At 42.5% G+C, this 27,218-nt stretch overlaps 1 protein-coding gene and 1 long non-coding RNA gene across 3 annotated transcripts in view; one reads left to right on the top strand and one right to left on the bottom strand.

Annotated features, from left to right (window-relative positions):
• The window catches only part of LOC147018388 (uncharacterized), an 89,126-nt gene extending 63,148 nt beyond the window's left edge, over window positions 1-25,978 (top strand). For both annotated transcript variants that reach the window (XR_015062360.1, XR_015062359.1), the window contains one exon: window positions 24,250-25,978. This is a non-coding gene — a long non-coding RNA (uncharacterized LOC147018388). The remainder of the gene's footprint in view (window positions 1-24,249) is intronic.
• The window catches only part of LOC147018389 (annexin A5-like), a 77,305-nt gene that overhangs the window by 42,194 nt on the left and 7,893 nt on the right, over window positions 1-27,218 (bottom strand). The window contains exons 3-5 of the mRNA XM_085897981.1: window positions 27,036-27,123; window positions 22,553-22,647; window positions 13,203-13,316 (exon numbers count right to left, since the gene is read on the bottom strand). Coding sequence (XP_085754107.1) covers window positions 13,203-13,316; window positions 22,553-22,647; window positions 27,036-27,123 — 297 coding nt within the window. The remainder of the gene's footprint in view (window positions 1-13,202; window positions 13,317-22,552; window positions 22,648-27,035; window positions 27,124-27,218) is intronic.

Raw genomic sequence — 27,218 nt, forward strand, 5'->3', positions numbered from 1 at the left:
CGATGACAAATAAGAAGTTCTGCCTTTACCCTTCTGTCCAAATTTAGCAATGTGATCTGCAAGAAAGGGATCAAATTGAGCAATCAGCTCCAAAATCCCCAAATAGCTTTGTGGGCCAAATCCAAAGCTGGGTCGCCATCATCTTCGTCTATCGTTTCTCCTTGAATCATTGGTTTATAGTTGGTATCTTTTTTAACAAAGCAACTCCTTTCGCCTCCTATGCTTGCATCACCTTCCTCTTTGAGCTCCCACTTAAGTACTGACAATGCATTTTTGTTTAACTGCCTCTGAATTTTAACGGGAACTGCCACCTGAACAATGACATTGCAAGTCATGACTTTATGGGAACATGACTTTATGAAATATTTTGTTTTGCCGACAGAATTGTGATCGTTTCGTCCATTAATTTACATGAATTACAAAAAAAAATAGCGTTATGTAATTTTTGAATGGCCACATGTTGGGGTTAAACAATCCGTGACTGTGGGACGAATCAGCTCGTTCTAAAATAACCGTGGCAGAGGTTGACATGGATGAGAGGTGTCGAGTTAATCTTTTAATAGCACATTAAATGTGTTTCCCAATCGCACTGTTCACCTTTTAAGAGTGCTTTTAATGCGCGTTTCCCAATTGCCCGTTCCAGGATTTGATCACAGGTTCTGACCACAGTGCAGTCATTCTTGTTTATAATAATTATGTTTTCAAGTATTGTCTGGTTTCGCACCTCCAACGAGACTTAATGGTAATGCAGTACTCGAGCACAGAGAACCCTGCAAACCAGCATTGAAACAACAAACAAAGCCTAAACCAGCATTGAAACAACAAACAAAGCCTAAACCAGCATTGAAACCACTAAACCCCGAACAGTAACTCGTAGCTGGAAAAAGAATATTATAGTGGTGGATCTGGTATAGAACATTTTAACAGTAAACCATTTTGTCTCTGGGGCCCTCATTGAGCTCGGGGCCTCCTGGGCACGAGCCCTGCATGCACATGTGTTAATCCACCACTGCGTGCTTGAGCTACATTCTCGGCATTTGCGGCCAAATTGAGAATTGCAATGTTCCATGAGCAGCCATTTGGAGTGTTCCAGTTTAAATTAAAGATTTCACACTCAAGCCATCTTGCAAAGTGTTTTTATTTTATTTTTTGTTTTGTATACCTTGTCGAGGCTCGTATGAGAGTGAACACACAACGCACAGCAAGGGAGGCATGAGACAAGAGGGGTGGGAGTGGGAAGGACAAAACAGTGGGGAACAGAGACATTAGGAGATCTGTGGAAGGGAGAGGGGATGGGGCAGGGAACATTACAAGATGGACATTACAGGGACTTTCAGGAAGGAAAGCAGGGAATTAAAGGAGGTGGGCTTGGGTGGATTAACGGGAGTAGAAAAGATCGAGGACTTAGATGGGGGATGACAAGAGGTGGTGGTGAACAGCTGTTTTGAAGGCCTGGAGGGAAGTATGGTATTGAAGAGAGTGTGGAAGTTTCTTCCAAAGGTGGAAAAAGAAGAATGAAAGAGCAAGGGTGAGCAGTGATTCGTGATTTTGGTAGTTTTACCAGAACGGGGTTTTTGGCGGACCTTGAGTGCCCTGTGGAAATGTGGTGGGGACAAATCGCAGAGAGAGCGGGGGGGGGGGGGGCGAGGCTGGAGAGGAGATGGTAGAAGACAGAAAGACCACCGACCAGCCTGCGGTGAGAGAGTGAGAGGCCCAAAGACTCAGCCTCATCGCAGGAGATGCCAATGATCCGAAATGCCTTGGTTTCCACAGCGTGAATCCGAGAAAGGTGAGAGGCAGGAGCACCAGCCCAGAGGGGAGAGCAGTACTCCATCAGGTTGCGGACGAAAACTTTGTAAGTGGTCAGGATCTCAGGAGGGCCGAGGAAGGACTTTGCACGACGGAGGATTCCCAGTCGCCGGACTGGCTTTGGAGGCCAGGTTTGAAATGTGGCTTTCCCAGGAAAGGTCATGGCAGATTGTGAGACCCAGAAGCTTGAAAGAAAGGACTTCTTCCAGAGGATTGTTGAGAAAGTGGATGGGGGGGGGGGTTCTAAACGGTCCTTTCGGAGAGACATAGTGAGAGTGTGAGATTTGTCTGGATTGAAAGACATGTTCCACGTGTTGGACCAGGTTGTGATTTTACCCAGATCTGCAGTGAGTGAAGAAGCTGCTGCTTGCCGGTCTGAGGGATCACAGATGGTATGGCAGAGCGTGGAGTCATCAGCAAAGAGATAAAGAGGGTTTTCCAGAGAGTCGGAGAGATCATTGATGAAAACCAGAAAAAGAACAGGGCCCAGAACGCTGCCTTGAGGAACTCCAGCCTGGAGAGGAAGAGGGGATGAAAGACCTCCATTTAGGGCCACACGTTGACAGCGACAGGAGAGGAAGTCTGCGAGCCATGAGTGGAGTGTTCACTCACTGTCAGCAGTTTTGAGTCCAGTAAGCTAGCCATGGTATTACATTACATTTGGCTGTCAGGAGTGGCAATCCAACCCAACGCCAGTGGTCTTGTACACTGATGCCAGGAGTGTAGGAATCGAAACCTATGGTACCGGACTCTCCCAAGATAAATTGTTAATTTGATTAGGGTGTCAGGAAAATTTGTAAATCAGGTTTAAATTGAGTGAAAATTGTATTTTCTTCAAATTTTGCATAACAGATAACATTTATTTATTTATTTACTTATATCAAACACAATGGACAAGGATAAGATCCCAGATGAGAATGGGCATCTGTTGGATCCTACAGCACCACTGGTAGGCATATGGAATGAGCACATGGATGTAGTAGCTTCTTCACTGAGTGATATATACTGGCAGAAGAACCAATAGAGAGTGAAGAGGTAACATTTTCTAAATTTAATGAGCAGAGTAGAACAATGTTTTCAGAGAGAGCAGAGCCTGGAGATGTGATGATGAAGTTATTGCAGATCATTGAAAGTATGAAGAAACAGATTGGATAAAAGATTGATAAATATATGTACATATTAAAAAAAAAATATGAAAAAATTACCCCCGTGTGGGGATGACGGTCATCTCAATAATACCACAAGTTCTCAATGTTCAGTTATCACCGAAGACTACTGCGCAGTTGTACTGCGCAGCTCGAGCTGCGCAGTTTGGTTAAAGATGACTCGGCATTTTGGCGCGCGCCCGAAATTATATTTTGAAAATAAATGCCGACATTTACATTTCGGGTTTTGAAACTTTTGCACCTTCGGTGGAAAATGTATAAATATACAAGGTCAGCTGCTATGCAATGACACCATTCACTAACTTTTACCATGCCCAGTCGAGAATATATAGCCTCCTGAAGGTAGGGCATTTTTTGCAAACTTTGAAGTCACGTGACGTGAAAACGAAAGCAAAATTCGAAAATCCGTCCTGACCAAATTTAGATATTGTCCCATCGATTCATATGCCACAATCAAATTCAAGATCGCTTGAGAAATGTAGGAGGAGATAGATTTTGAAAATCGTCATTTTCACATTTTTTGCCAACTTTGAAGTCACGTGACACGAAAACGAAAGCGAATATCAAAAATCCGGCCTGATCAAATTTAAAAATTGTCCCATAGATTCATATGCTACAATCAAATTCAAGATCGCTTGAGAAATGGCGGAAGAGATAGAATTTGAAAATCGTCATTTTTGCAACTTCAAAGGCCTCATGACCTTGACCTTGACCTTCGGTGACCTTGAAAGTCATACCATCGTGTACGTCTCATCAACCTCTATCAGGATTACGAATGACCAGATCTCCTGCTTCAACTTCATTGTGAACGGACGGACGGACGGATCGAATGACATCGACACCCATATTATTCGGTCATGCTCGAAGAGATGACCTAAAAAAAGGTATGAAAGAGCAGAACGAAAGGAGATGGAAGGAATGAAAGAATAAATGGGAGGAACAAAAGAACACATGGGAGAGATGGAAGGACAAAATAAAAAGGCAGTAAAAAAAATTACTGAACTCACTGAAGGAATGACAAGGATGGGAATTGATTTTGGAAATTAAATTGAAATGAATCAGAAGCAAATGGCTGAAATCCATATGGAAGTGGGGCAAATTACAGAAGACCAAGGGAATATAAAAACAAAGTATGAGCAGAAGGCTGGGGATGTAAAGGGAATGAAAATTGAACAGGGGAAATTGAAAATTGAAAGAAAAAAAAAAAACTCAACTGTAGGAAATGTAGATGGCTATGGAAACTGGACAGAGATGTAAAAGGAGAGATGTCCAGCATGAGGAAAATGTGTGAAAAGAGGAATAAGGAAGTTTATAAAGAAGATTGTGATCAAAGGAAATGTGAGTGGCAAATTGCATAAGATGCAATAATATAAAGGTGAACTGAATGAGGATGTGAAATAATATGGTTTTCATGTGAATGAGTCACTGCAGGAACAACATGACAAGCTCGAGAAGGCAGAGGAGAAGTGCAATTAGTTGATGGAGAGGTGTGACCAGTAAGAGGGAGAGAAGGTGGAAACAGAGGTATGTGAAAAGTATCTACCTGGTGTGAAAGATGAGTGTCAGGTCAGGATATGGTAAGAGCACATGTGGGTGTCCCACCCATGCATGTATGTGAGAAATCTCAGTGTTTGACAGGTGTAAACGTTGAAGGTGTGTTGTATTTGTCAGGTCAGGTTCGATCTGTGACCTGCTACAGGTACCATGTAAACCTGTACTAACCTGTTCCATGGTCGGGTTGTCGGCGACTAAACCGTCTCCCCCACCAGGTTTTCTGGTGAGGAGGGTGTTTGGATATGGACACCCAGCAGGATTAAAAACAAAACCTGTCAAAGGGCGGAGGAGCTCCTTGTGAGCCAACGGCCATCCATATCTAGTGCCCAACTGTGTCTGCGGACGTCCTCCTGCAGTTGGGTTACTTTCATTAGGAGGTTGGTGGCAGGATTTGCACTCCGGCCACCGTAAAACCCTTCATTCCGCAAAACGCAAAAAGGCAAAAAAATCTGAAAACCCACTCCATGGGAGTACCTCCTGTGCAGCTTCCCTTCGCAGGGCAGCTCACCGGATGACGGGATTGGGGCAAAGCCTTCGGAACCCCCAATCTTTGATGATAGGAGGGAAACCACGGGGTAACATCCCTGGGTCAGATTGCGGGAGAGTGTGTCGGAGTGGTGCTGAGGTGTCGTCCACCAGTCGGCGGTCTCCTTGGGTTAACCTGAGGCGGTCCCTTCGGGTGGGTGCCTGGAATGTCCTATCCCTAAGAGAGGATGATCACCTGTCTCTGTTATCATCTGAGCTCAAGCATTTGGACATCGGGATTGCAGCTCTCTCTGAGGTTCGGAGACCGGATTGCGGCGAGATAATGGTGGGTGGTTACACCTACTATTGGTCTGGTCGCTCTGATGGTTACCATACCCAAGGAGTTGCTGTAGCTGTGTCCAATAAGCTGACCCCAATGATAATTGAGGTAACACCGGTCAACGAGCGTATTATGAGATTAAGGATTCGTCACTCCTTAGGTGTCATTTCCCTGGTCTCTGTTTATGCTCCGACTGAGGCGAGTGATCTCACCGTGAAGGACACATTCTACGCCACACTCGAGTCTGTGGTTGATCAGTGCCCCAGACGAGATACACTTCTAGTCTTGGGGGATTTCAATGCATCGACTGGAACTGATAGGGACGGTTACGAGGTGTGTGTTGGTCCCCATGGGTCAGGAACTATGAACCAGAATAGCACTAAGTTCCTTGACTTTGCAAGAAGTCATGGACTTAGGGTGGCTGGTTCATGGTTTCAGCGCCCACAAGCTCATCGCTGGACTTGGTATTCCAACGCTGGCGGTGTGGCAAAGGAGATTGACCATGTCCTCATTGACGGTCATTGGAGGATGATCCAGAACTGCAGGGTCTACCGGAGTGCTCAGTTCCTCAATACTGACCACAGGCTTGTTGTAGCAACTCTAAAGCTGCACCTTAAATCCTGGAGAATGGTACCATCCCAGCCGAGGCTGGATGTTGCCAAGCTCAGGGATGAGAGAGTAGCTGAGGAGTTTGCGAACAGGCTGAGTGGACACTTGGGGGTCTGGGTGCTTTGGGGGTCCTGAAGAGTTGTGGAGCGCCTTCAAGACCACCGTCCTTGATGTTGCCGGTGGATGCCTTGGAGCTCACCGCAGGGCAAAGAAGAATTTTGTCTCTCAAGGGACACTGGATACCATTGACCAGAGTCGCAGGGCCAGGCTGAATGGCAGAGCTGAGCTGTTCAGGGAGCTGAGGCGTAAAACTGTACGTGCACTGAGGGTGGACAAGGAGGCCTATGTGCGAGGAATCTGTCAGGGGGTAGAGCATCACCTGTGGACAGGTGATTCTCGTCCCGCTTACAGGGGAATTCGCGCATTACGTTCATCCAAGCCCATCCCTCGGAGCACTGCAGTTCGAGCAGAGAGTGGTAGGCTCTTGACAGAGGAGTCTGAAGTGAAGGCCCGCTGGGCCGGTTACTTTGAGCGGTTGTACCAGGCTGATCCCCCAACTGTCGAGTTGGACATCAAGGGTGTTACAATCCCTGTTGCTGACCCTCGAATCAACTGTGGTCCACCTACGCTTGTGGAAACACGGGCTGCGGTGAACCAGTTTAAACGGGGCAAAGCTCCAGGGAACTGTGGCATCCATGCCGAACTTCTCAAGGCTGGTGGAAATGCTGCACTCGTGTCGTTGCATGCAGTTTTGTGCTCTGCCTGGAACACAAGCATCATCCCAACTGACTGGAAGAGGGGCCTTGTTGTCCCTCTCTGGAAAGGGAAGGGTGATCGCCAAGACTGCAACAACTACCGAGGGGTGACGCTGCTCTCAGTGCCGGGCAAGGTCTTTGCTCGGATAATTCTCGATAGGGTTCGCCACCATCTGCTTGAGCACCAGCGTCCAGAGCAGTCAGGCTTTACACCAAAGAGGTCAACGATTGACCGTATCCTTGCACTTCCTGTCCTCACCGAACGCAGACGAGAGTTTCGGCAGGGCTGCTTGTAGCCTATGTTGATCTCTGTAAAGCGTTCGATTCAGTGAATCGGGATGTCCTCTGGAGGATTCTTGGTCTTCGTGGGGTGCCACCAAAACTGATCGATCTGATGTCTGAACTCTACTCTGGTACTGAGAGTGCTGTGAAGTGTGGTGGTACCATCTCTGACTTATTTCCAGTTGTTACTGGAGTTCGTCAGGGATGTGTACTTGCCCCCACACTTTTCAGCACTTGTATGGACTGGATTCTAGGGAGGATGTCGGAGAGATCAAGTTGCGGTGCGTCATTTGGGAATGTCAAGATCTCGGACCTTGACTTTGCAGATGATGCAGTCATCTTTGCAGAGACTTTAGACATCCTCTTGGGGGCCCTCGAGGTGCTGAATGAGGAGTCGGAGCCGTTGGGATTACGGGTTTCTTGGGTCAAAACTAAGATCCAGGCTTTCGGTGACATCTTGGATGCTGCTGTTCTGTCTGTGTCTCTTTGTGGTGAGGATGTTGAGGTCGTGGAGAGATTCACTTACCTTGGCAGTGATATTCATGTCTCTGCTGGCTGCAAGTCAGAGGTCAATAGACATCTGGGTCGGGCCTGGGGAGTCATGGATTCACTGGATCATGGGGTGTGGCGCTGCCGGTAACTGTGCGGGAGGACGAAAGTCCGAGTCTTCAGGTCCTTGGTACTTCCAGTCTTGCTCTATGGGTGCGAGACTTGGACTCTGACCAAGGATCTGAGACGGAGACTTAATTCCTTTGGTACCAGGTCTCTTCGGAGAATCCTTGGCTATCGCTGGTCGGATTTTGTGTCCAACGAGCGGTTGCTGAGAGAGACTCGGATGAGATTTGTTACCTGCATAGTCCGTGAGCGTCAGTTGCGGCTGTATGGACATGTGGCCCGTTTTCCTGACTCTGATCCTGCTCACCAGATTCTCTCAGCGAGGGAGTCTCATGAGTGGAGGAGGCCAGTGGGTCGACCACGTGCCTCATGGTTGCAACAGGTTGACCATCATCTCAAGGAGATGGGGATGGGCCTGGCATCTGCCTGGGAGATGGCCAGACGGAGGCCCCTGGAGTACCGGCGGAAAGTGGACGCAGCGACGTGCTGTTCTGGCACATGCTCCCATACCTGACCTGACCTGTGTTGTATGAGCAAAGTGCAATGCTGGAGAAAAAAGAAATGGGTGGTAAGGCAGATTTAAGTTTATTTTATTTTATTTTAGGATGGGGGACGAACTGGTTGCCTGGGACCTCATGATTCAATGGAGGTTTACTGGGGTCAGGGAGAGAGGATATATATGTGTGTATATATATATATATATATATATATATATATATATATATATATATATATATATATATATATATACATATATATATATATATATATATATATACATATATATATATATATATATATATATACATATATATATATATATATATATATATATATATATATATATATATATATATATATATATATATATATATATACATATATATATATATATATATATATATATATATATATATATATATATATATATATATATATATATATATATATATATATATATATATATATATATATATATATATATATATATATATATATATATATATATATATATATATATATATATATATATATATATATATATATATATATATATATACACAAGCCGGAAGGCGGCGATGGGTCGCCGAGCATGGAAACTATAAGATATAGAGCAAAATGGATGTCATAGGGTGGATAGGGAATCACCTTAAGATTATGCATATCAAATCTCATCCAGTTCCATCTACTGTGATAACTACTCGGTATCCATTTGAATGAAAATTGCCGAAAATGCGGTTTGAAATTGGAAATCCCCAAAGTTCGAGGGGGTGCTGTGGGTGAACAAAGATCTAAATCAAATATCCGGCTCGATCGTTTGTGCACATTGTATTCCAGATGATTAGTGTGAATTTTCATGACCATCCGACCATAACCCTTGGAGGGGAGGAGTAGCATTTGGCGGGAGGGAAGGCACTTCCAACTCTCGCATATTATCGATTTTTGCACAAATTGACCTTTGACCACTGACCTAAGCGAAATCGGTCAATATGTCCTGAGGCAAAGTTGTAGTACTCATTGAGTACCATGAACCTGCAAAGTTTCATTTGTATCGATGCACTCACCTGGTCGCTAGGGGGCCTTCAATTTTCACCAATTTTTGCGCATACCCTAATTGTAGGGGGCGCTGCGGGTAAAGTATTCCATATATCACAAAAACCGGAATATATTTGACAGAGTATCACCTGTAGATCATTTTTGCCAAATTTCATAACCCTAGATGGGATAATGGCTTTCGGAATTGATTTCACGTGAACGGTACCGATTTTGAAGGTTTTTCTCTTATTGCGAGGGAACTAAAGCGTCCCTAGCAACCTTCACAATTTCCAAAGCACGAGGTCATAAGATGTACCTACCACCCGAGTTTGGTCAAAATCCGCCAATGTTTACTACCAATTATGCTGATGACAAACGAACGAACATCCAATCAAACATCCAAACAAACAGACAGAATTATTGACAATAGGGGTCACCTATTTCGGTGACCCAATATATTGCATATATATGTATATAGATAGATATAATATAATAATGTCTATTCCTATAATGCCATCATATATATATATATATATATATATATATATATATATATATACACATATATATATATACACATATATACATATATATATATATATATATATATATATATATATATATATATATATATATATATATATATATATATACATACACACATATACATATACATATACCTGAATACACAAAAATAATTTCACAATCCCAGGTTGTCAGCATTTTTTATTTATTACACGAGTCACGTAAGTGTCCGTAAACCCCAATTAGCATCTACCACTCCAACCAGAGTTGGATGTCGAGAGAGTTGATTGCAAAAGTATTAACCCCTCCTTTAAAGTTTTCATATTTTGATGCCATCTGACCTTATTTCATGATGCTTTTAAATCAAACTTAAGATATAGAGTCTTCACAAACCACTCCAAAGAGAAAAAGCTTAAAATGCAGATAAAATGTGAATAAGTTTGATTCACCGAGAAAATCACATTATTAATCAGTTGCATAAGTATTCAAACCCTTTCTCCAATTCACCCTTCAGGAGCAATTTCGTTTTTTCAAACGCTACAAAATAAGTGTACTAGGTTTCTCATGTATGTAAACAGTGGTTTAACTGAAAAATTAAGCTCCCTCAATTATCTGAGTTTTAAAGTGCAACTTACTTGGTCAACCAACAAGCCAACCATTAAGACCACGGAGCTTTCCAAAGAAGTCAGATATAAAGTAGTGGAGAAGAGCTGTTCAGTTGAGGGTTATAAGAAGATTTCAAAGTTACTAATTATCCCTTTGAATACGGTAAAATCCATCATTAAGAAGTGGAAGACGTATCATACCTCCCAGACTCTACCGAGATCAGGTCGCCCATCAAAACTCAGCAGCCGGGCAAGCAGGAAACTGGTTTAGGATGTCACTGTAAATCTAGCAATGACTTGAAAATCTGCAAGGCTTTATGTCTGAGATGGGGGTCAGTTTTCTTCGATCAACAATATCCCATTCCCTTCACAAAGCTCACCTCTATGGACAGGTCACAAGAAAGATGCCATTCCTGAAAAAGGCACATCTAAGAGCTTGCATGGAGTTTGTAAAAAAAAGCATCTTATTGATATGGCAGGCATGTGGAGAAAAGTATTGTGGTCAGACGAGACTAAAATTGAACTTTTTGGTCTTAATTCAAAGCGTTACGTCTGGCGCAAGCCTAACACTGCCCATCACCCAGTCAACACCTTCCCTACTGTCAAGCATGATGGTGGTAACATCATGTTATGGAGCTGCTTTTCATCAGCAGGGACTGGCAAGCCTGTCAGGATAGAAGGGACAATGGAAGGTGCAAAGTACAGAAGAATCCTTGATGAAAACCTGCTTGAGTCAGCCATAAATCTGAAACTGAGTAGGAGATTAACATTTCATCAGGACAATGATGCGAAGCACAAAGCTGAAGCCACACGAGAGGCTGAATAAGAAGAAAATAAATGTTCTTGAGTGGCCCATTCAAAGTCCTGACTTGAACACAAATGAACATTTATGGCGAGACTTGGAGATTGCAGTCCATCGACGATCCCCATCTAACTTGGCAGAGCTAGAGAAATTTTCACATGAAGAATGTGCAAAATATTTCACTATCTAACTGTGCAAAGTGCGTAGTGACCTACCCACAAAGACTAATTGCAGTTATTGCTGTAAAAGATGCTTCCACCAAGTACTGACTAAAGGGCTGAATACTTTTACAACCAGTGAATTTTGATTTGTACATGTTTTCTTACAGGTATTCCTGACAAGTAACCTCCCTCAACTACAACAATGTTGAGTTTGATACCTTCAGTTATAAATAAAAAAGTTCATTTTGAAAAATTGTTTTTACATAATAATTCGTAATTAATATAAATGTGGAATTATTGGAAGAGGGTGAAACTTTTGCAGACCACTGTAGCTTCGCTGTCATCACTACCCTCGTGTCTGTCTCTTTTTCCCATCTTCCACCCATGTAATCCTTAAATCATCCCTGGCATTTCACTTTTGGTGAAGTGTACTTGCAGCTTTCTTTGGCTGGAAGAGCATGGTGATTAATTTATTGAAATCCTTACTGAAATATTGGGTGTGTGATAAGGTCGAAAATATTTGACGTTTTGTGAAGATCCAGATCTAGATAATATAATTTTAAAGTGATTCTTCACCATTGAGAGATAGGGCTAAACACGATACGTAGTAGTACATCTCAAAATGTGGATGGACTCAGAAAAAACTTGTTGGACAGGTTGGGTGTATGACGAGGAAGAATTGTTTCGATTTTGCTGAAGATCCGAATCCGGATCTGGAAACGAGAATTATTTAATTTTTTTTAAGTGATTCTTCACCATTGAGAAATGGGGCCAAAAACTATATGTAACACAATATCTCAAAAGGTTGTGGATGGATTATGACAAAACTTTGTGGATGAGTTGGTTACATGACAAGAACAAGCAATTACTTTTTGGTTCAGGTCAGCATATCTGACCTATCAGTAGGATACAAAATGTAAACTGTTCAGCCTGGCGGAGGTATGCGCTCTACTAAGTACTGTTCTTGTTTTATCTTGTGGGGGACAGGTGCTTGGACTGTCTATTGAACAACGTGGATTTTATGACAAGGAAATCCTCATTCCGAAGCAGACAAAGGCAACACCATAAAGACCTTTATCTTCATGTTGTAAAATTCATAAAGACCTATATCTTCATGCTCTCACCTTTGGGCTGGTGACATTGCCTCTTACCTTGCCTTTCCCGATGCCACGGAGAGCAAGGCCCTCAAAATAACTGGGATCTCCCACGACAAAGCTGAGTGTCTACTCCTGGTACTTTCACATTGCAGACAGGTTGGTGGCCTCTCTGTATTCCATTGCTTCCCTTTTCCAGTAACCTTCTTCTTGAAAACTCACAAAATACAGGCTCACTACTCAACTCCACTCATTTGCTCCTCTTTTCTCTAACCTGTGGAACCAACTTCCGCAGCCTGTTCAGTCCCATTCTCCCTCCAGGGCTTCAAGACAGATGTCCATCACTACCTCAGGTCAATCCCATCCATACTCATGATCTCTTCTGCCCCAAATGTCCCAATTGCCAAGCAATCCCCTTTTTCCAGGTCATTGTGATCCCCCCCTCCCCTCACCTCTTTTTGTTTGTTAATTGTCAGTTGGTTTGTTCCTTTTCTGTTTCATCCCCACTTTCCACTTCCTTTTCTTCCTGCATTTCATTCAGCTTGTTTGCAGCTTGGTCTCCCCTTGTGTTCTTCAACCCCACCCTGATCTCACTCACTTCTATTCTTTTGTTGTTGTTTCCCCTTTCCATTTTGTTGCATTCTCGTCTGTTATAGCTCTTCCATGAGCGTCAAGCAAGTACAGAAAAAAAAAGTCACAGGATGGTACGGTGATGGAACAAATGCTGAACATCAGCAGATGAAGAAAGCAATCTCTTCATTTTTGAGCAGCTGAGCTTATGTTTCTTTGTCAATGATTTATGCCAAGAAAGGCAAATGCATAAAATCTTTTCACTAATGCATGTTCTTCATGGGTCTACGTATCAAGTTATCCAGCCAACATACCTCCAAAGCCCAGTTCATTTCACGAGCATCGTACAAGTCAGGTGGGGTGAGTAGGGCACGCAGGATCATCTCAAAGGTGCCAGATATCTCTGAAGAGATGTCTTCAGTAAGATCCTGAAAACAATTGGAAGACATAAAAGCTCTGCTGAAAATAAGGGAGTGGAGTTAGGGATACATGGTGTTCAGAATATCCAGCAAAAGCAGAGACACAACCAACCAACCTTAACAAGAGGGCTGAAATCCGTTAATTTAGACACGACAGGGGTCATGCAGACTATCTCTGCCAAGGTCTTAATTTGCCCCAACAAGAAGAGCGAGGGAGTGGGGGGAAAAGGGGTAAAATGTAGAAAAGGAGTTGGAATAGGGTGAGGTTGGGTAGGCAATAAGAACCAGTGTAGTTATCGGCCACATTAAATGTAAAAAAAAAAAAAAAGGAAATGCTTCCAAAATCGTGAGAAGATCTTTTACACCTTTGCAGTATCATTCAGCTTTATTCAGCAATCGTGAAAATATTATTTCAAATCTCTTTGTTGGGAAGGACTTATCCTGTTTAATTATGGAACTGCATTGCAGGAAGGAAAATCTGTTCAAATTCATTTAAATGGTATAAATTGTGGGCTGATAAGGAGAGAGAGAGAGAGAAAGAGAAAGAGAAAGAGAAAGAGAAAGAGAAAGAGAAAGAGAAAGAGAAAGAGAAAGAGAAAGAGAAAGAGACAGAGACAGAGAGAGAGAGAGAGAGAGAGAGAGAGAGAGAGAGAGAGAGAGAGAGGGAGAGAGAGAGAGAGAGAGAGAGAGAGAGAGAGAGAGAGAGAGAGAGAGAGAGAGAGAGAGAGAGACAGAGACAGAGACAGAGACAGAGACAGAGACAGAGACAGAGACAGAGACAGAGACAGAGACAGAGACAGAGACAGAGACAGAGAGAGAGAGAGAGAGAGGCAGAGAGAGAGAGGCATAGAGAGAGAGGCAGAGAGAAAGAGAGAGAGAGGGGGCAGAGAGAGAGAGAGAGAGAGAGAGAGAGAGAGAGAGAGAGAGAGAGAGAGAGAGAGAGAGAGAGAGAGAGAGAGAGAGAGAGAGAGAGAGAGAGAGAGAGAGAGAGAGAGAGAGAGAGAGAGAGAGAGAGAGAGAGAGAGAGAGAGAGAGAGAGAGAGAGAGAGAGAGAGAGAGAGAGAGAGAGAGAGAGAGAGAGAGAGAGAGAGAGAGAGAGAGAGAGAGAGAGAGAGAGAGAGAGAGAGAGAGAGAGAGAGAGAGAGAGAGAGAGAGAGAGAGAGAGAGAGAGAGAGAGAGAGAGAGAGAGAGAGAGAGAGAGAGAGAGAGAGAGAGAGAGAGAGAGAGAGAGAGAGAGAGAGAGAGAGAGAGAGAGAGAGGCAGAGAGAGAGAGAGAGAGAGAGAGAGAGAGAGAGAGAGAGAGAGAGAGAGAGAGAGAGAGAGAGAGAGAGAGAGAGAGAGAGAGAGAGAGAGAGAGAGAGAGAGAGAGAGAGAGAGAGAGAGAGAGAGAGAGAGAGAGAGAGAGAGAGAGAGAGAGAGAGAGAGAGAGAGAGAGAGAGAGAGAGAGGCAGAGAGAGAGAGAGAGAGAGAGAGAGAGGAGAGAGAGAGAGAGAGAGAGAGAGAGAGAGAGAGAGAGAGAGAGAGAGAGAGAGAGAGAGATAGAGAGAGAGAGAGAGAGAGATAGAGAGATAGATCATATCAATGCTCCATCATACCAAAATTGTTAAGCAAATGGCCACAAAATATTGGTTCTTCAGAATGCACGAATGCTGTTCTCTCAGTACACCACTCATGATACCCACTTGTCTGTTTATTGCCGACATCATCAAAATTATTTCGTCTTCTTCCTCAGCCTGATAACTCTTGATTTATTCTGGCACCTGCTCAATGATAGGTGCTTACCTTTGTTCCAGTTTGGCACTGGCCAATAGTAATCTCTCATATTAGTGTCACTTTGCATCCCGTACATTATTTGTGAAGTCACAGGACAATGGAATTCGAGCATCACATTGGGAGTGCCTTACAGAACAGGCCAAACTGCCTCAACCAGATTGCAAGACTGCAGCATTAATGAATGATGGCGAAAGCTTTTACGATGGAGTCAAACCACATTCACATATATGAAAACCTTTCGATTGCAGCTTCAGTTGCACTTATTGTTTTTGCAGTCAGAAGCATTTAAAGAATAGCATCGATATAATTATTGAGAAAGTCAACTTTGTGTGCAATCCCACATTAAGGGCCATGTATCGACATATTACACATGAAGGGGAAAGTGGAAGGAAAGGTGACTGGGACAGTTGGAAAGGGAGATAAATGGGACATGTTAAAAGAAAATACCATTTTTGCATACATTATATTTACCAGGCTTGCCAACCTATCAAGGTAAAAATAAAAAAATATTTATCTTGAGACTTGCTCGGCACCGTGCACTTCAGTTCGACCAGAGTCTTAACGGGTGTGGTTCGGACCTGCCGAAGAGCCCCAATAGCCCGAGAGTGTTCGGTGCTCTCTGGTGCATTCCCAGCTGTTTTGAGGGACGATTTTACAACACCGATCCATTCGGGGTTTTCCTCGAAAATGTTTTTATATGGCAGAAGATGATATATTAAATATTTCATGTGCAAAATAATATACCAAAATCATGGTGTTTCTCACATCTATTCACCAGAAACTGAACTTTATCTTGCCTTATGCCTTAGTAATCATTGGGAAAGACATATTGTCTTCATAAGACAACCTAAGTATTTAGTATAATTAACCGTGAACAATCTATCAGGTTTAACAAAGAACCAAGGAAATACAGGAAGGTGTTTTTTTTTTTTTAATCGGCCGACAAATGTTGTCAAACTTTCAGGTTACGTTTGATAAAAACAAGATATTGTGCTACTCAGAATAATTATAATTGATCGAATTATTGCGCATGTCATTGTACTGCTTCTTTGCCCTTGGATGTTCCCAAAACAACACACGAGACCTTGCTAGCCAGTTTTACTTGTGTAATGGAGGACAGTGTACCATTTGCCTGAAGACGTGAATGAGTTGGTGTCTTGCTTTGTTTGATGAGGCGGAACATTGTCTCTTTTCCAGCATTGCTATGTGGGGTAATCAGAATCAACTTAGCTACTTTTGGCACATACTTGAATCTCTCCGAAGCATCACAGTTCTGAATATCTGATATGTAACCCCATATCACATCCATTCTGTGATACTGTTTCTCCTCCAAATCCCCCTTCCTCATACACTATCATCTTTACCCCCCATTCTGCAACATATCATGCTTCTGAAGAAGTTGGTTATCTACAAATTCCTCTGGCAGCTTATATATTTGTGCAAGTGGTAAACTGAAGCATATCTGACTGAGTACGTTGCACAGAAAAATTCTGCCGAGTCAAATGTACATCTTCATTCCTTTCAAAATTCAAAAAAACTTGCATGGTTGAGGATACCATCATGAAAGGGCAATTTCTCTTCGGCCTGAGAAGCAACTTTCACATAAAATGCTCTCACTCCTTTATAGAACTTGCTTTCATCAGCAACACAAATGCCACCTTCATCAAGAACATATTTCAGCCTTTGCTTTGTTCCCATCCCAACTGAGTTTGGAGTCGTCTCGGTGGTTTGTAATATTCTCAAAGTCAACCTTTGTGAGATCATCTACCTGTTGGATGGCATCCAATGTAACAGATCTTCTAAGCAGCTTTTTGAAGAAGACACAAATTGCATCAGCAACCAAGTATAGACAGTACTGGCATACTCTCAGGGCAGGAGGAGGTTGATGCGAGTGAAAGTATGAAGCATTGGCTCATAGAAAAGCAAGTACACTTCATTGATAGGATCTTCAAATCCAGAAAGCAGCCGAATGAATCTTGTTTCTGATGCATGTTCAGATTTGAAATAGCTTTGCAAAGAACTGCTGAGTTGCAAGATTCTATACAAACCTTTTTCTAAGCTAAGGCATCGAACACTAACATACCAGTACCTGATAACTTGATGGTAATCAGTCAAAGAAAGAACAAAATTATTTAATGATACCTTTTATGTATTGTGCTTTTATTACACCAGCGAGATGATTTAAAAACGAAACACGACGGAATATGTTTGTGATTTCCAAGGCCAGATTGCGAAAAAATGCAAAAATATTTCTATTTGTTTTCAGTAGACTGACAACCCGTGAGATTAGCTTGTGTGGCCGTGAGAGCATGAGACCAGCCACCAGGTATAGGTATATATTTACGTCCCCTCACGGAAAACGGCATCTGGAATTGTCCTGGAATTTTTACTTATGAAATCTAAAGATTTCGTAAGTATATTGATGACTTCCATCCTCTGTTTGTGTGTTTGTTTGTGTGTTTGTTTGTAGGCACGATAACTCAAGAACGGAAGAAGCTACCAATGTCAAATTACACCACGTGATTCAGGAGGGTGATGGCTGGCGCTGATTAGATTTTGGTCAAAATCGGTCAAAGGTCAAGGTCACAGTGAGGTCAAACTTCCAAAAAAAAGTTATAACTCGAGAACGGAAGAAGCTACCAATGTCAAATTACACCACGTGATTCAGGAGGGTGGTGGCTAGCGCTGATTAGATTTTGGTCAAAATCAGTCAAAGGTCAAGGTCACAGTGAGGTCAAACATTCGATTTTTGATGGTTTGGTACAGAATTATCGTAGAAACTTCTAGTTTGCGTCGCTACCTTCTCTAGAGACAGCTTTTACTAGACAAGGTCAGAGGTCAAGTTGACGATTTCGTAAGTACCAGTCTATGACTGCTTGTTTTATTTATTTGTAAAGTTACTGGTGGTCACCTGCATCATCCGCAGAATGAAGTGTGTGAAAAATTGGACAAACTATAACATCCGTCCATTTGCTGCACATGTGTAGTGCCATAACAATTCCGTTGATGGTAAACAAGAGCATGACCAATTCTGGAGATGCTTCTACTCCTTTCTCAGCCATGGCTTATGGCCCTAAATTTCAAACAAGAGGTTAGGACTGTCTCCCTGGACACATCTCAAGCATTTGACACAGTCTGGCATCCTGCTTTGCTTGCCAAGCTCTCTCCCTGTGGCACAGAAGGTCGCCTTCATTTCTGGATGCACCGCCATCTCTCACCATTTCTGATTTCCTCCACTCACACAGTCGTGTTGCCACAAATGGAACTCTATCCCTCCCCTCTTCCAATGGATGCTGAAATTCCCCAAGGCAGTGTTTTTGCCAAATTCTTGTTCATCATCTATGTTAATGACCTCTCTGATGCTTTGCAAAAACCCTCTCTTCCATTTTGCAGGCAACTCCACATTGTGTCTTATAGTATCCCATCCCTCTGATAGACAGAGCTGCTGTCTGTCTGTCTGTCTGTCTTTCCCCCCTGATCTTGAAATGATTGGACTCTGGTCTGATAAATGGAACATATCCTGTTCCAATCTAATCCTTGAAAATCTCATGGTCTCACCCTATCGGTCTGGAAGGATCATCAAATGAACCCACATATCCATCTAATTGGTCATCCATTGGAAGAGGTTCAGTGTCTTGAACTTATAGGGGAACTAGCATAACCTGCGCTCTGCGCGACATGTTGGGGTGGGTGTGTTTGAGAAAGGAACTGATGCAGAGTATCAGTAGTAATTTTAATTTAATGCAGTAAGTGGAATACGATTTCACTGTTTCAGAACCATTTTATTTACTTTTTTTGTACCATGCACCTCATATCGCGGGTTGAGAGACATAATGTTGTAACTGCATTTTTGGCGAAATTGAAATGGCTCTCATGTCTTTCAACACCATTTATCTTTCAGTGCAATATTGTTGTAACTGCAAATATCAACCCAGTCTTCTCATCTGAGTAAGATTAAAATATTGTAAACTACACACATCGCGATTTCATGAGCGATTTTCAGGAAATGGGAAATTTTCAGATACAACATCATGTCTCTCAACTCGCGATATGGTCTTTGAGATAATGTAAGCCTAATATCACGTTACTCGAGCGCAGAACAAAGTCGAAGATAGCGCGACACGAAACCACAAACTTGGAAATAATATATAAGATGCTAACCTTTCCCGGGCCGACCACATAGCAAAGCTGGTTTCCAAAGCTGGCCGCAGACATCCTCTATCGATCGAAGTCTTCCTTGGAAAATCCGAGTTACTCACAGCCTACATGGCCTTTGTCTCTCGCAAAAATACTGCTCTCTACTATTGGCTGGGGCACCAGCATCACATTTCCTGGATTCTGTAGAATTTAAGACTCTCAGAAATTTTGGAATCTCCATGATGAGGTTGAATCACAAGATCTGTTGCTCTCTTCACAGGCAAATCGCTGGTCTCTGTTTTCTACCGTCTATTCTCCAACATGGCTCCATCTGCTCTCTCACTCCGCTGACCTTTCCTAACAACTTCATGATCCACGTGTTCTTTCAGGAGCTCCCTCCACACATTCCTCCAATAATCTGCTCCTGGTTAAACTTCCAAAATCCAAGCTGACTGCTCTTTTATATTATTCCTCACTTATCCTGTCTATAGAACCACCTTCCAGTTCTGTTCTGTCTCGCTCTTCCCTCCAGGACTTCAAGTAAGGCCTAAGTCACATTTTCCACGGCGGCCGTGGGGTCTCGAAAAACTACGGCCACTAGCAATTATACGGCGGCCGCAGTATTTCCACGGTCACACAATGTAGCAGTCACATATGTTTTTATTTTTCGGGGAGCTGCACGGCGTATTTAGAAATTGTGGAGACCGAAAACGTGGAGTTGCCGTACGGTCTTTGATTTGATGTCGCACGGTGACCTTAAGGGGGCCCTGCGGTGGCCATATAATTTTCAAGGCAGACGCAAGGTAGCCTCAAGGGGACTGCAGGGGGGCTGAAGGCGAACATGCGACCAGACGGACGGTAACGAGTGGGTTCATTTTTTTTTTTTTTAACCAGTTTTTTTTTTTTCGGCTTGTTGAATTGCTACGGCGAACGTAGAAATGAAAAAAGATATAACTCCGCGTTATAATTCCATGGCGACCCCTTCGGCTTGTAAAAGAGAACCAAACGGCGTAGGGCCACCCTGAGGCCACCGCAGAAACTCTGCGGCCGCCGCACGTTTCTGTCAATTCAGAGGGCTGTATCCTCGCCGTAGAGCAAATGTGACTTAGGCCTAAGCAGTGCACCATGATCTCGTCATCCAAATTCTGACCTGTGATCTTTATTACCCCCATCAACCTTTCCGAACTCAATCATTTTACTTCCCTGTTTCAGTTTTCTCCATTCATGCTTCGCCTCATTTCCTGTTCATTCCTTCCCTTGATGTTTGTCTCAATATCAGTTATACATTGCTCTTCCCTGAGCTGCACTCCTGTATAGAAAATAAATACAAAAAAAACAAAACATGATTGTCAAAGTTGTGTTTGTGAGAAAGAGCTTGATAAGTACGAGGTGGTAAGATACTTATATGGTGGTAAGACAAATCAAGGAGTAAGACATTCACACAATACTGTCATTCCTGCTTCTAGTCCGAGAAACACCAATGCTTGGTTATTTTATTAATAGACAAGTACTATATAAAAATAATTAGTCAGGGATTTTTTGTTCTTCCTACCACTAGGGAACATAGCTTCGCCACTGCAATAATGAAACCATATAGGAATTCATGTAATGGATTTCACACTGAACAGTCAGCCGTCATGACTTGGTTTCTGGAATGCTAAGAGAATCTTGCTGATTGACACAAAACTACTATTTCAGGAAAATATTACACGAGCATCTTGGAAAAATTGTGGTCGGTCATTCAGGACAAATACCAAGGGATTTTGATCAAAGGTGTCCTTCAGAACAATACGTTTGTGAACAAGATCCATGTCATGCAAACTGCCATTTTGCTACCCCCGCCCCCCCCCACCCTTAAGGCCTGTGATGAGGATCTCAATGAACCTACCGAGACGGTGGCTGAAGGAAGAATCTGAAAAATATATATTTTACTGGTGTAGATAGTTTGAAAGACAAATGGAGCAGATGCATTTAAATCAAGGGGCACGATATTGAAAAAATAAATCATTGACATGTCTTCAATTATGGTGCGTATCTTGTTGCAACAACTTTTGAATGATCCTTTTCTATACTTCTCTATATCTGCCTCCAAAAGGTCTCAATTTCTGCTCCAAAAGTCCCTCAATTTCTGCTCCAAAAGTCCCTCAATTTCTGCTCCAAAGTCCCTCAATTTCCATTCCAAAAGTCCCTCAATTTCCCCTCCAAAAGTTCCTCAAATTCCGCTCCAAAAGTCCCTCAATTTCCATTCCAAAAGTCCCTCAATTTCCCCTCCATAAGTTCCTCAATTTCCATTCCAAAAGTTCCTCAGTTTCCCTGATAAAAGTCCCTCAATTTCCATTTCAAAAGTCCCTCAATTTATATTCCAAAAGTCCCTCAATTTCCCCGACAAAAGTCCCTCAATTTCCATTTCAAAAGTCCCTCAATTTATATTCCAAAAGTCCCTCAATTTCCCTGACAAAAGTCCCTCAATTTCCCTGAAAAAGTCCCTCAATTTCCCTGACAAAAGTCCCTCAATTTCCATTTCAAAAGTCCCTCAATTTCAATTCCAAAAGTCCCTCAATTTCTATTATAAAAGTTCCTCAATTTCCCTGAAAAAGTCCCTCATTTTCCAAGCAAAATACAAAATAGCTATTTAAAAAAAATAAATGTATAAAGTCATGTGCAGGAAGGAGAATGTAAGAGAGAGAGAGAGAGAGAGAGAGAGAGAGAGAGAGAGAGAGAGAGAGAGAGAGAGAGAGAGAGAGAGAGAGAGAGAGAGAGAGAGAGAGAGAGAGAGAGAGAGAGAGAGAGAGAGAGAGAACAAAACAACAAAAAAAACAGGTATTGTAGAACATACAGATGGGGGGGGGGGGGGGGAGGGGATAATGGTAAAAACAAATTCCACATGAATTGATTTTACATGTAAAAAGTAGAACGTTCCTTAGAAACAGCAAGGTGACGTCACAGACAACATCAAGTGTTGTAAACCAACATGACAAGCGTAAAGATTAAAGTGGAAAACCTCAAATAAATATTCAGTGAAGAAAGTGACGAGGTTTTCATCAAGAGGTCATGGTTCAGAAGGAAACAAGTGAAGGTAAAATGGTGATAACATTCTGAATGAAATCAACCTCATGATTCTAATTTTACCTCATCTGACTACAATAAAAAGTTGGCAACCGCATTAAGTACAGTAACTTACCCTCAAATTAATCAAAACTTACCCTCCCTGCATGCCATCATTGTTCTATGCAAATCACCGAGTTCGTGAGTCTCCAGTTTTATACGAGACCTACAAGCCCCCCAAAGAAATACTTTTATAAACCAGGAACTGTCTTGCTGCTACTTGGGCGTACCGATCCATGACATGTTTTGTACATCACAGCTATCTCCTGTCGCTGTGCGTTGTTTCTCCTTGCCAAGACTTCAGAAAGGGTTTGCTCATCCGTTCCTAGGGCCGACAGACAAAAAGAATCATCACTTAAATAGTCAGGAACTTGCTAATAAGTTAATATACAAAATGTGCTTCCATTTTGTGGATCAAGCATCATTTGGCCATATGTGTCACAATTGGAATAGTAGGCAAAGTCCTTTTGAGAAGTGTTCCACCCTTTCAAGTAGTTTATACACAGTACTGTTGCAAGAACGGTGTTGGAGGTAATGGGTCTAAAATAGACTAATTATAACATCAATACATGTATAGAAGAAGTGTGTGGTTTTTGTGTGAAAACGATAGAGCACGTGTTGAAGCTTGTTTAGGAGATGATAACCTTGACCCTTCGCCACCGTAATGTGTCAACAAGCTTCCCACCATACCCCTTCATTAAGTCTTTAAATCATCCCTGATGTAAGATCTGTCTTTGTGTGTTTTCTTCAAAGAGAACAGCTATTTCAACCAGCTCCGCAAGCCCGGCGGCTCTCCCTTGAATGGCCAGCACCGACCCCACACAGACATCACATGGGGATCTGGTTATTTTCCATTGTCTTGTGACCTCTCCCTGCCTGAATCAAGGTCGTGTGATCGAGTCAAGTTAACGTAGAAGCCGTCAAGATATCGTGGGGTTGTGGGTTGTAAATGGTATGGAGAATTGTGATAAGTGTGCTATTGTTCTCTCTATCCCTCATTGCTTGCTTTTTATTATTATGAAACCTGTTTCTCACCACTGGTGTGATGACCTGGTGTGCAGTTCTGTTTGGAATAACACCAACGGCATGAGTTAAACTTGCGGCCATTTTGAAATTTGGTACAAAACACTCGTTAGGAGGTTGTGAAATTGCGGTACATTTTTCCGGGGTAAATTGCTTAGCCCCCAATCTTTTTTTCTAAACGGGGAAATTACTGGAGGTGGCAGATCTTGCTAGAGGTTCTGTATGTCAGTAACTAAAGAAAATGTCTGTTTCGCTCTCCTGGCGGATGGTCTCCGAGGACAATCTGTTGCTAAATTGGTGATTGGTCGGATGGAAGATTTGACCACATGTCCACCTTACAGTCCACCGTTACAATGGCTCGTCAGCATTGGGATCAAAACACTGGTCTGAATCCGGCGACCATTACCGTACTTTGCATCATGTCTAGAGTGCTGCCTCGCTACTACAATTTAATACCGTCCATACAAATACAAAAATGACTGGTAATTAACCAAATCACTGATAATTGTAATGAATCCAAAAAATAAAGAAAAAAAATCTGAAATATACCACCAAATACAAACCAACATCGCTTGCTAAAGTGCATACAGATGGAAAATAAGCTTCCTGAAACGACGTTTATTTATACTCAAAACCCATGGAGAATTAATCACGGTATGCTTGCCACAGATGAGTGACCCAGTTTATCAATCAGCACACTCAGCATTCAGTGTACACAAGCTTCATTTAAAAAAAATTTAGTGGAAACTAATTTGCCATTACACATGCACTTGGAAATGCATGTTGTTGTTTTTTTTGTTTTCTTTCACCGTTTCATAAATAGCATAATATAATATGACTGCACGCTTCGCAGTACATGGATGCATAGCTGATGCTGCATGGAATCATTGCATTAACCCTTTAGGCCAATTGAAGCCATCGATGTGGCTCCGGCAAATCACCTGAGGCTGTCATCTGAGCCACCATCTCGGGCGAACTAAAGTGAACCCTTGGGGGAGTCTGAAGCCAGAAAAGAACTACTTGCAGTGTGCGGATTGCCAAAACAATGACAATGAACACTTTTTGTAAGTATCGGGGCCGATTATTGCCTCATGTGTTTTTGGCACAAACAGGCTTTTGCCACAGCATGGTTTATGTTTTGCCAAATTCGGGACAAGCCAGAGCTTTCTATGATGGTGTTAACAAGATGGAGCTGGAAGGTGTCACGCAGCACATTTTCTTCATTAGTGGTTATGGAGGATATTTATAACAGATATTGTACACTCTTGTTAAAACAAACAGTTGTGAAATGAATTTTGAAAATACACCTGCAAAAGAAAGACTTGTTTGCCTATTATTTAAAACATTTTGTTTGCAACATGAATGGTATGGATCTGATGATTATGAGAATCTCAGCAAAATGATACCTGAAGAAGCATCTCTCCTTAAGAAGGGTACTCAACCTTGGCAAAAAAGGTTTTTGTTTTTTTAAGTTACCCTGCCTTTGGTCGCGACAACTTGCGATATCCTAATGGTATAGAAGGATGGCAAAATGGCCTTTCGGAATGCACAATCGTCTCTAAGCTGTCGAGCCTGAATTTGAATCTCAGCCCATCTAAAAACTGTCAACCCAGTGTTTCACAGGCAGGATGAATTGATCACTGTGGATGTCCCTCGGATGGATGTTAAATGGGCGTCCTCTACGTTAAAGATCCCATAGTGACGTTTGCAAAGAGTAGGCGAGCCATCGCCAGCAACCTGACCAAATTCCAAATTCCTGCCCGAACTACTGCTGCGAAGGCAATGGCAAACTGCCCAGTATAAGCCTTGCCAAGAAACTGCTTCAGTAGCACCAACGCTCTGTAACAGAGTATGGTACATCAGATCAGATCAGAATGGTAGAGAAACTGCAATGACTAGAGTTGAAGTACGTTACCGATCAAGAGGCAAGAATCAATTTGCCATGCACAGAATGAGAAGGCCTAAAATGTAGCAAGTTGGTGCACCGCAGAAACCCATTCCCACCCAAAACCCAATGCAGGAGAGGACAGCCAACTTTCTGGTCTTGTACCCTCTGCTCTTTCCGTGATTTCCCCCACCCCCCAGGTTTTTGCAGGGCTCACACGTTTCAACACCAATCCCCTTCTGGTGAAACTCTCAAGATCCAGAATCACTGCTCACCTCCACTCATTTGTTCCTCTTTTTTTCCCACCTGTTGAATCAACTTACACATTCTCGTCAATCTCATTCTTCCCTCCAGTTCTCCGAGAGAGCTGTTCACCACCATCTCAGATCGTCTACAATCCAAAACCATGATCTTTTCTGCCCTCGTTAACCTCACCCCAATCCCTCCTCCTTCCAAATTTCCAGTTTTCCCTCAGCGTTCCCCCCTGTATCCATCTTGTCCACCCCATGCATCCTCCACTGCGCCCCATTCCTCTCCACACCCATTGTTTGTCCGCCTCTCTCCGCCTTGGCCTTCGGCTCTATTGTTGGTATTTCCTCCCTCCCTCTGTTGTTTCTTTTGTCCTGTTACATCCTGGTCTGTTCAGTGTACTAGTACAAGCTCTTACACGAGCCTTGACTATGTATCGAAAAAGAGAAAAGAGGAATGCAATGTGAACAGGAAAGATTTACATTAGAAGAACAATGAAAAGAAAATGAAACTTTTCATCATTGTATATTCTTACAATAGCATACTTACTTTCATTTCATACAAACTCTTCCATGAGTCTTGACACCTGCATAAAAATAAAAACCGACAAATTCACACAAACCCAGTCCAAGTGCTGTATGCATGTCTTCTTGTGATGCTCATAATCATCATCATCATCATCATCATCATCGTCGTCGTCATTAGTGAATGCTTATTGGACTGGGATTCAATTCTTAAATCAGCCTGTTGGTTGCATCATCCCCAAGGCATGACTGTGCTATGAAAGGCCATGGCCCTGCACATTCATGCCAGAGTTTGGAATTTGGTCAGAGTATTGGCGATAACTCACCACCTCTTTACGAAAACACTCCTTGGAATCTCTAACTTCCACCAAGTAATGTTAGCATATGGGACATCCGAGGGACTGTACACACAGTGATGCCTCACCCTGCACGTAAAAGACCAGGGTGTCCGTTTAGAACTGGACAGAGATTGAACCGAGGGGAGACAGCTCAGATGTGAGTGATGCACATCTTGAACATGGAAAATGCATCATATCCGCTTATCAGCTACAATCTACCACAATCATTTCATGTCACGCAGTATGTATGCTGATCTATCGTCCGATGCACATAACCTGCAGCCTGATGAAGACACAACAGAGATAGACCAGGAATTATATTAATGAGGTAAGGCTATCAACTTTGAAATAAATTTGGTCGTGGTACAAGGTCAAAGGCCTTGAAAAAAAGAAAGAAAAAATACTCATGTATCTTAACTCCATAAATGCTATGTCCTTGCTGGTCCTGCTGACATCAGCTTTGGTTATATTTTATTGCACCAGAAATTTAAATCATAAGCAGGCAGCTCAGACACAAGTCAAGCTACCCACCCACTCTACATTTTCATAAAACAAATAATGAAATCATGCACCTGAACGCTTACAATGCAAATATTGTGTTATCTCACTGCCAACTTGAAGGTCCAAAAATTACTCCAATTATTCTGCCACAAATGGCTTCAAGAAAAGAGTCAATTGAATGGAAAACACTCACCAAAGCCTTTCATCGCATTGTACAACGCCTTAGCATCCTCTTCAGCATCAAAATCCTCACATTCAAGCACAGTTCCCTGAACTGGGGTCTGGAATTAGCAGAGAAATATAGTGCGATAATTAAAATTAGCACATGAAAGTGAAACGATTCAAGTGCAGTGAGGGTGCAGCAAACAGGACATGT

This window comes from Eptatretus burgeri, chromosome 10 (genome assembly GCF_056783735.1).
Source record: "Eptatretus burgeri isolate ZD-2024b chromosome 10, Ebu_testis_v1, whole genome shotgun sequence".
Taxonomy (NCBI): domain Eukaryota; kingdom Metazoa; phylum Chordata; class Myxini; order Myxiniformes; family Myxinidae; genus Eptatretus; species Eptatretus burgeri.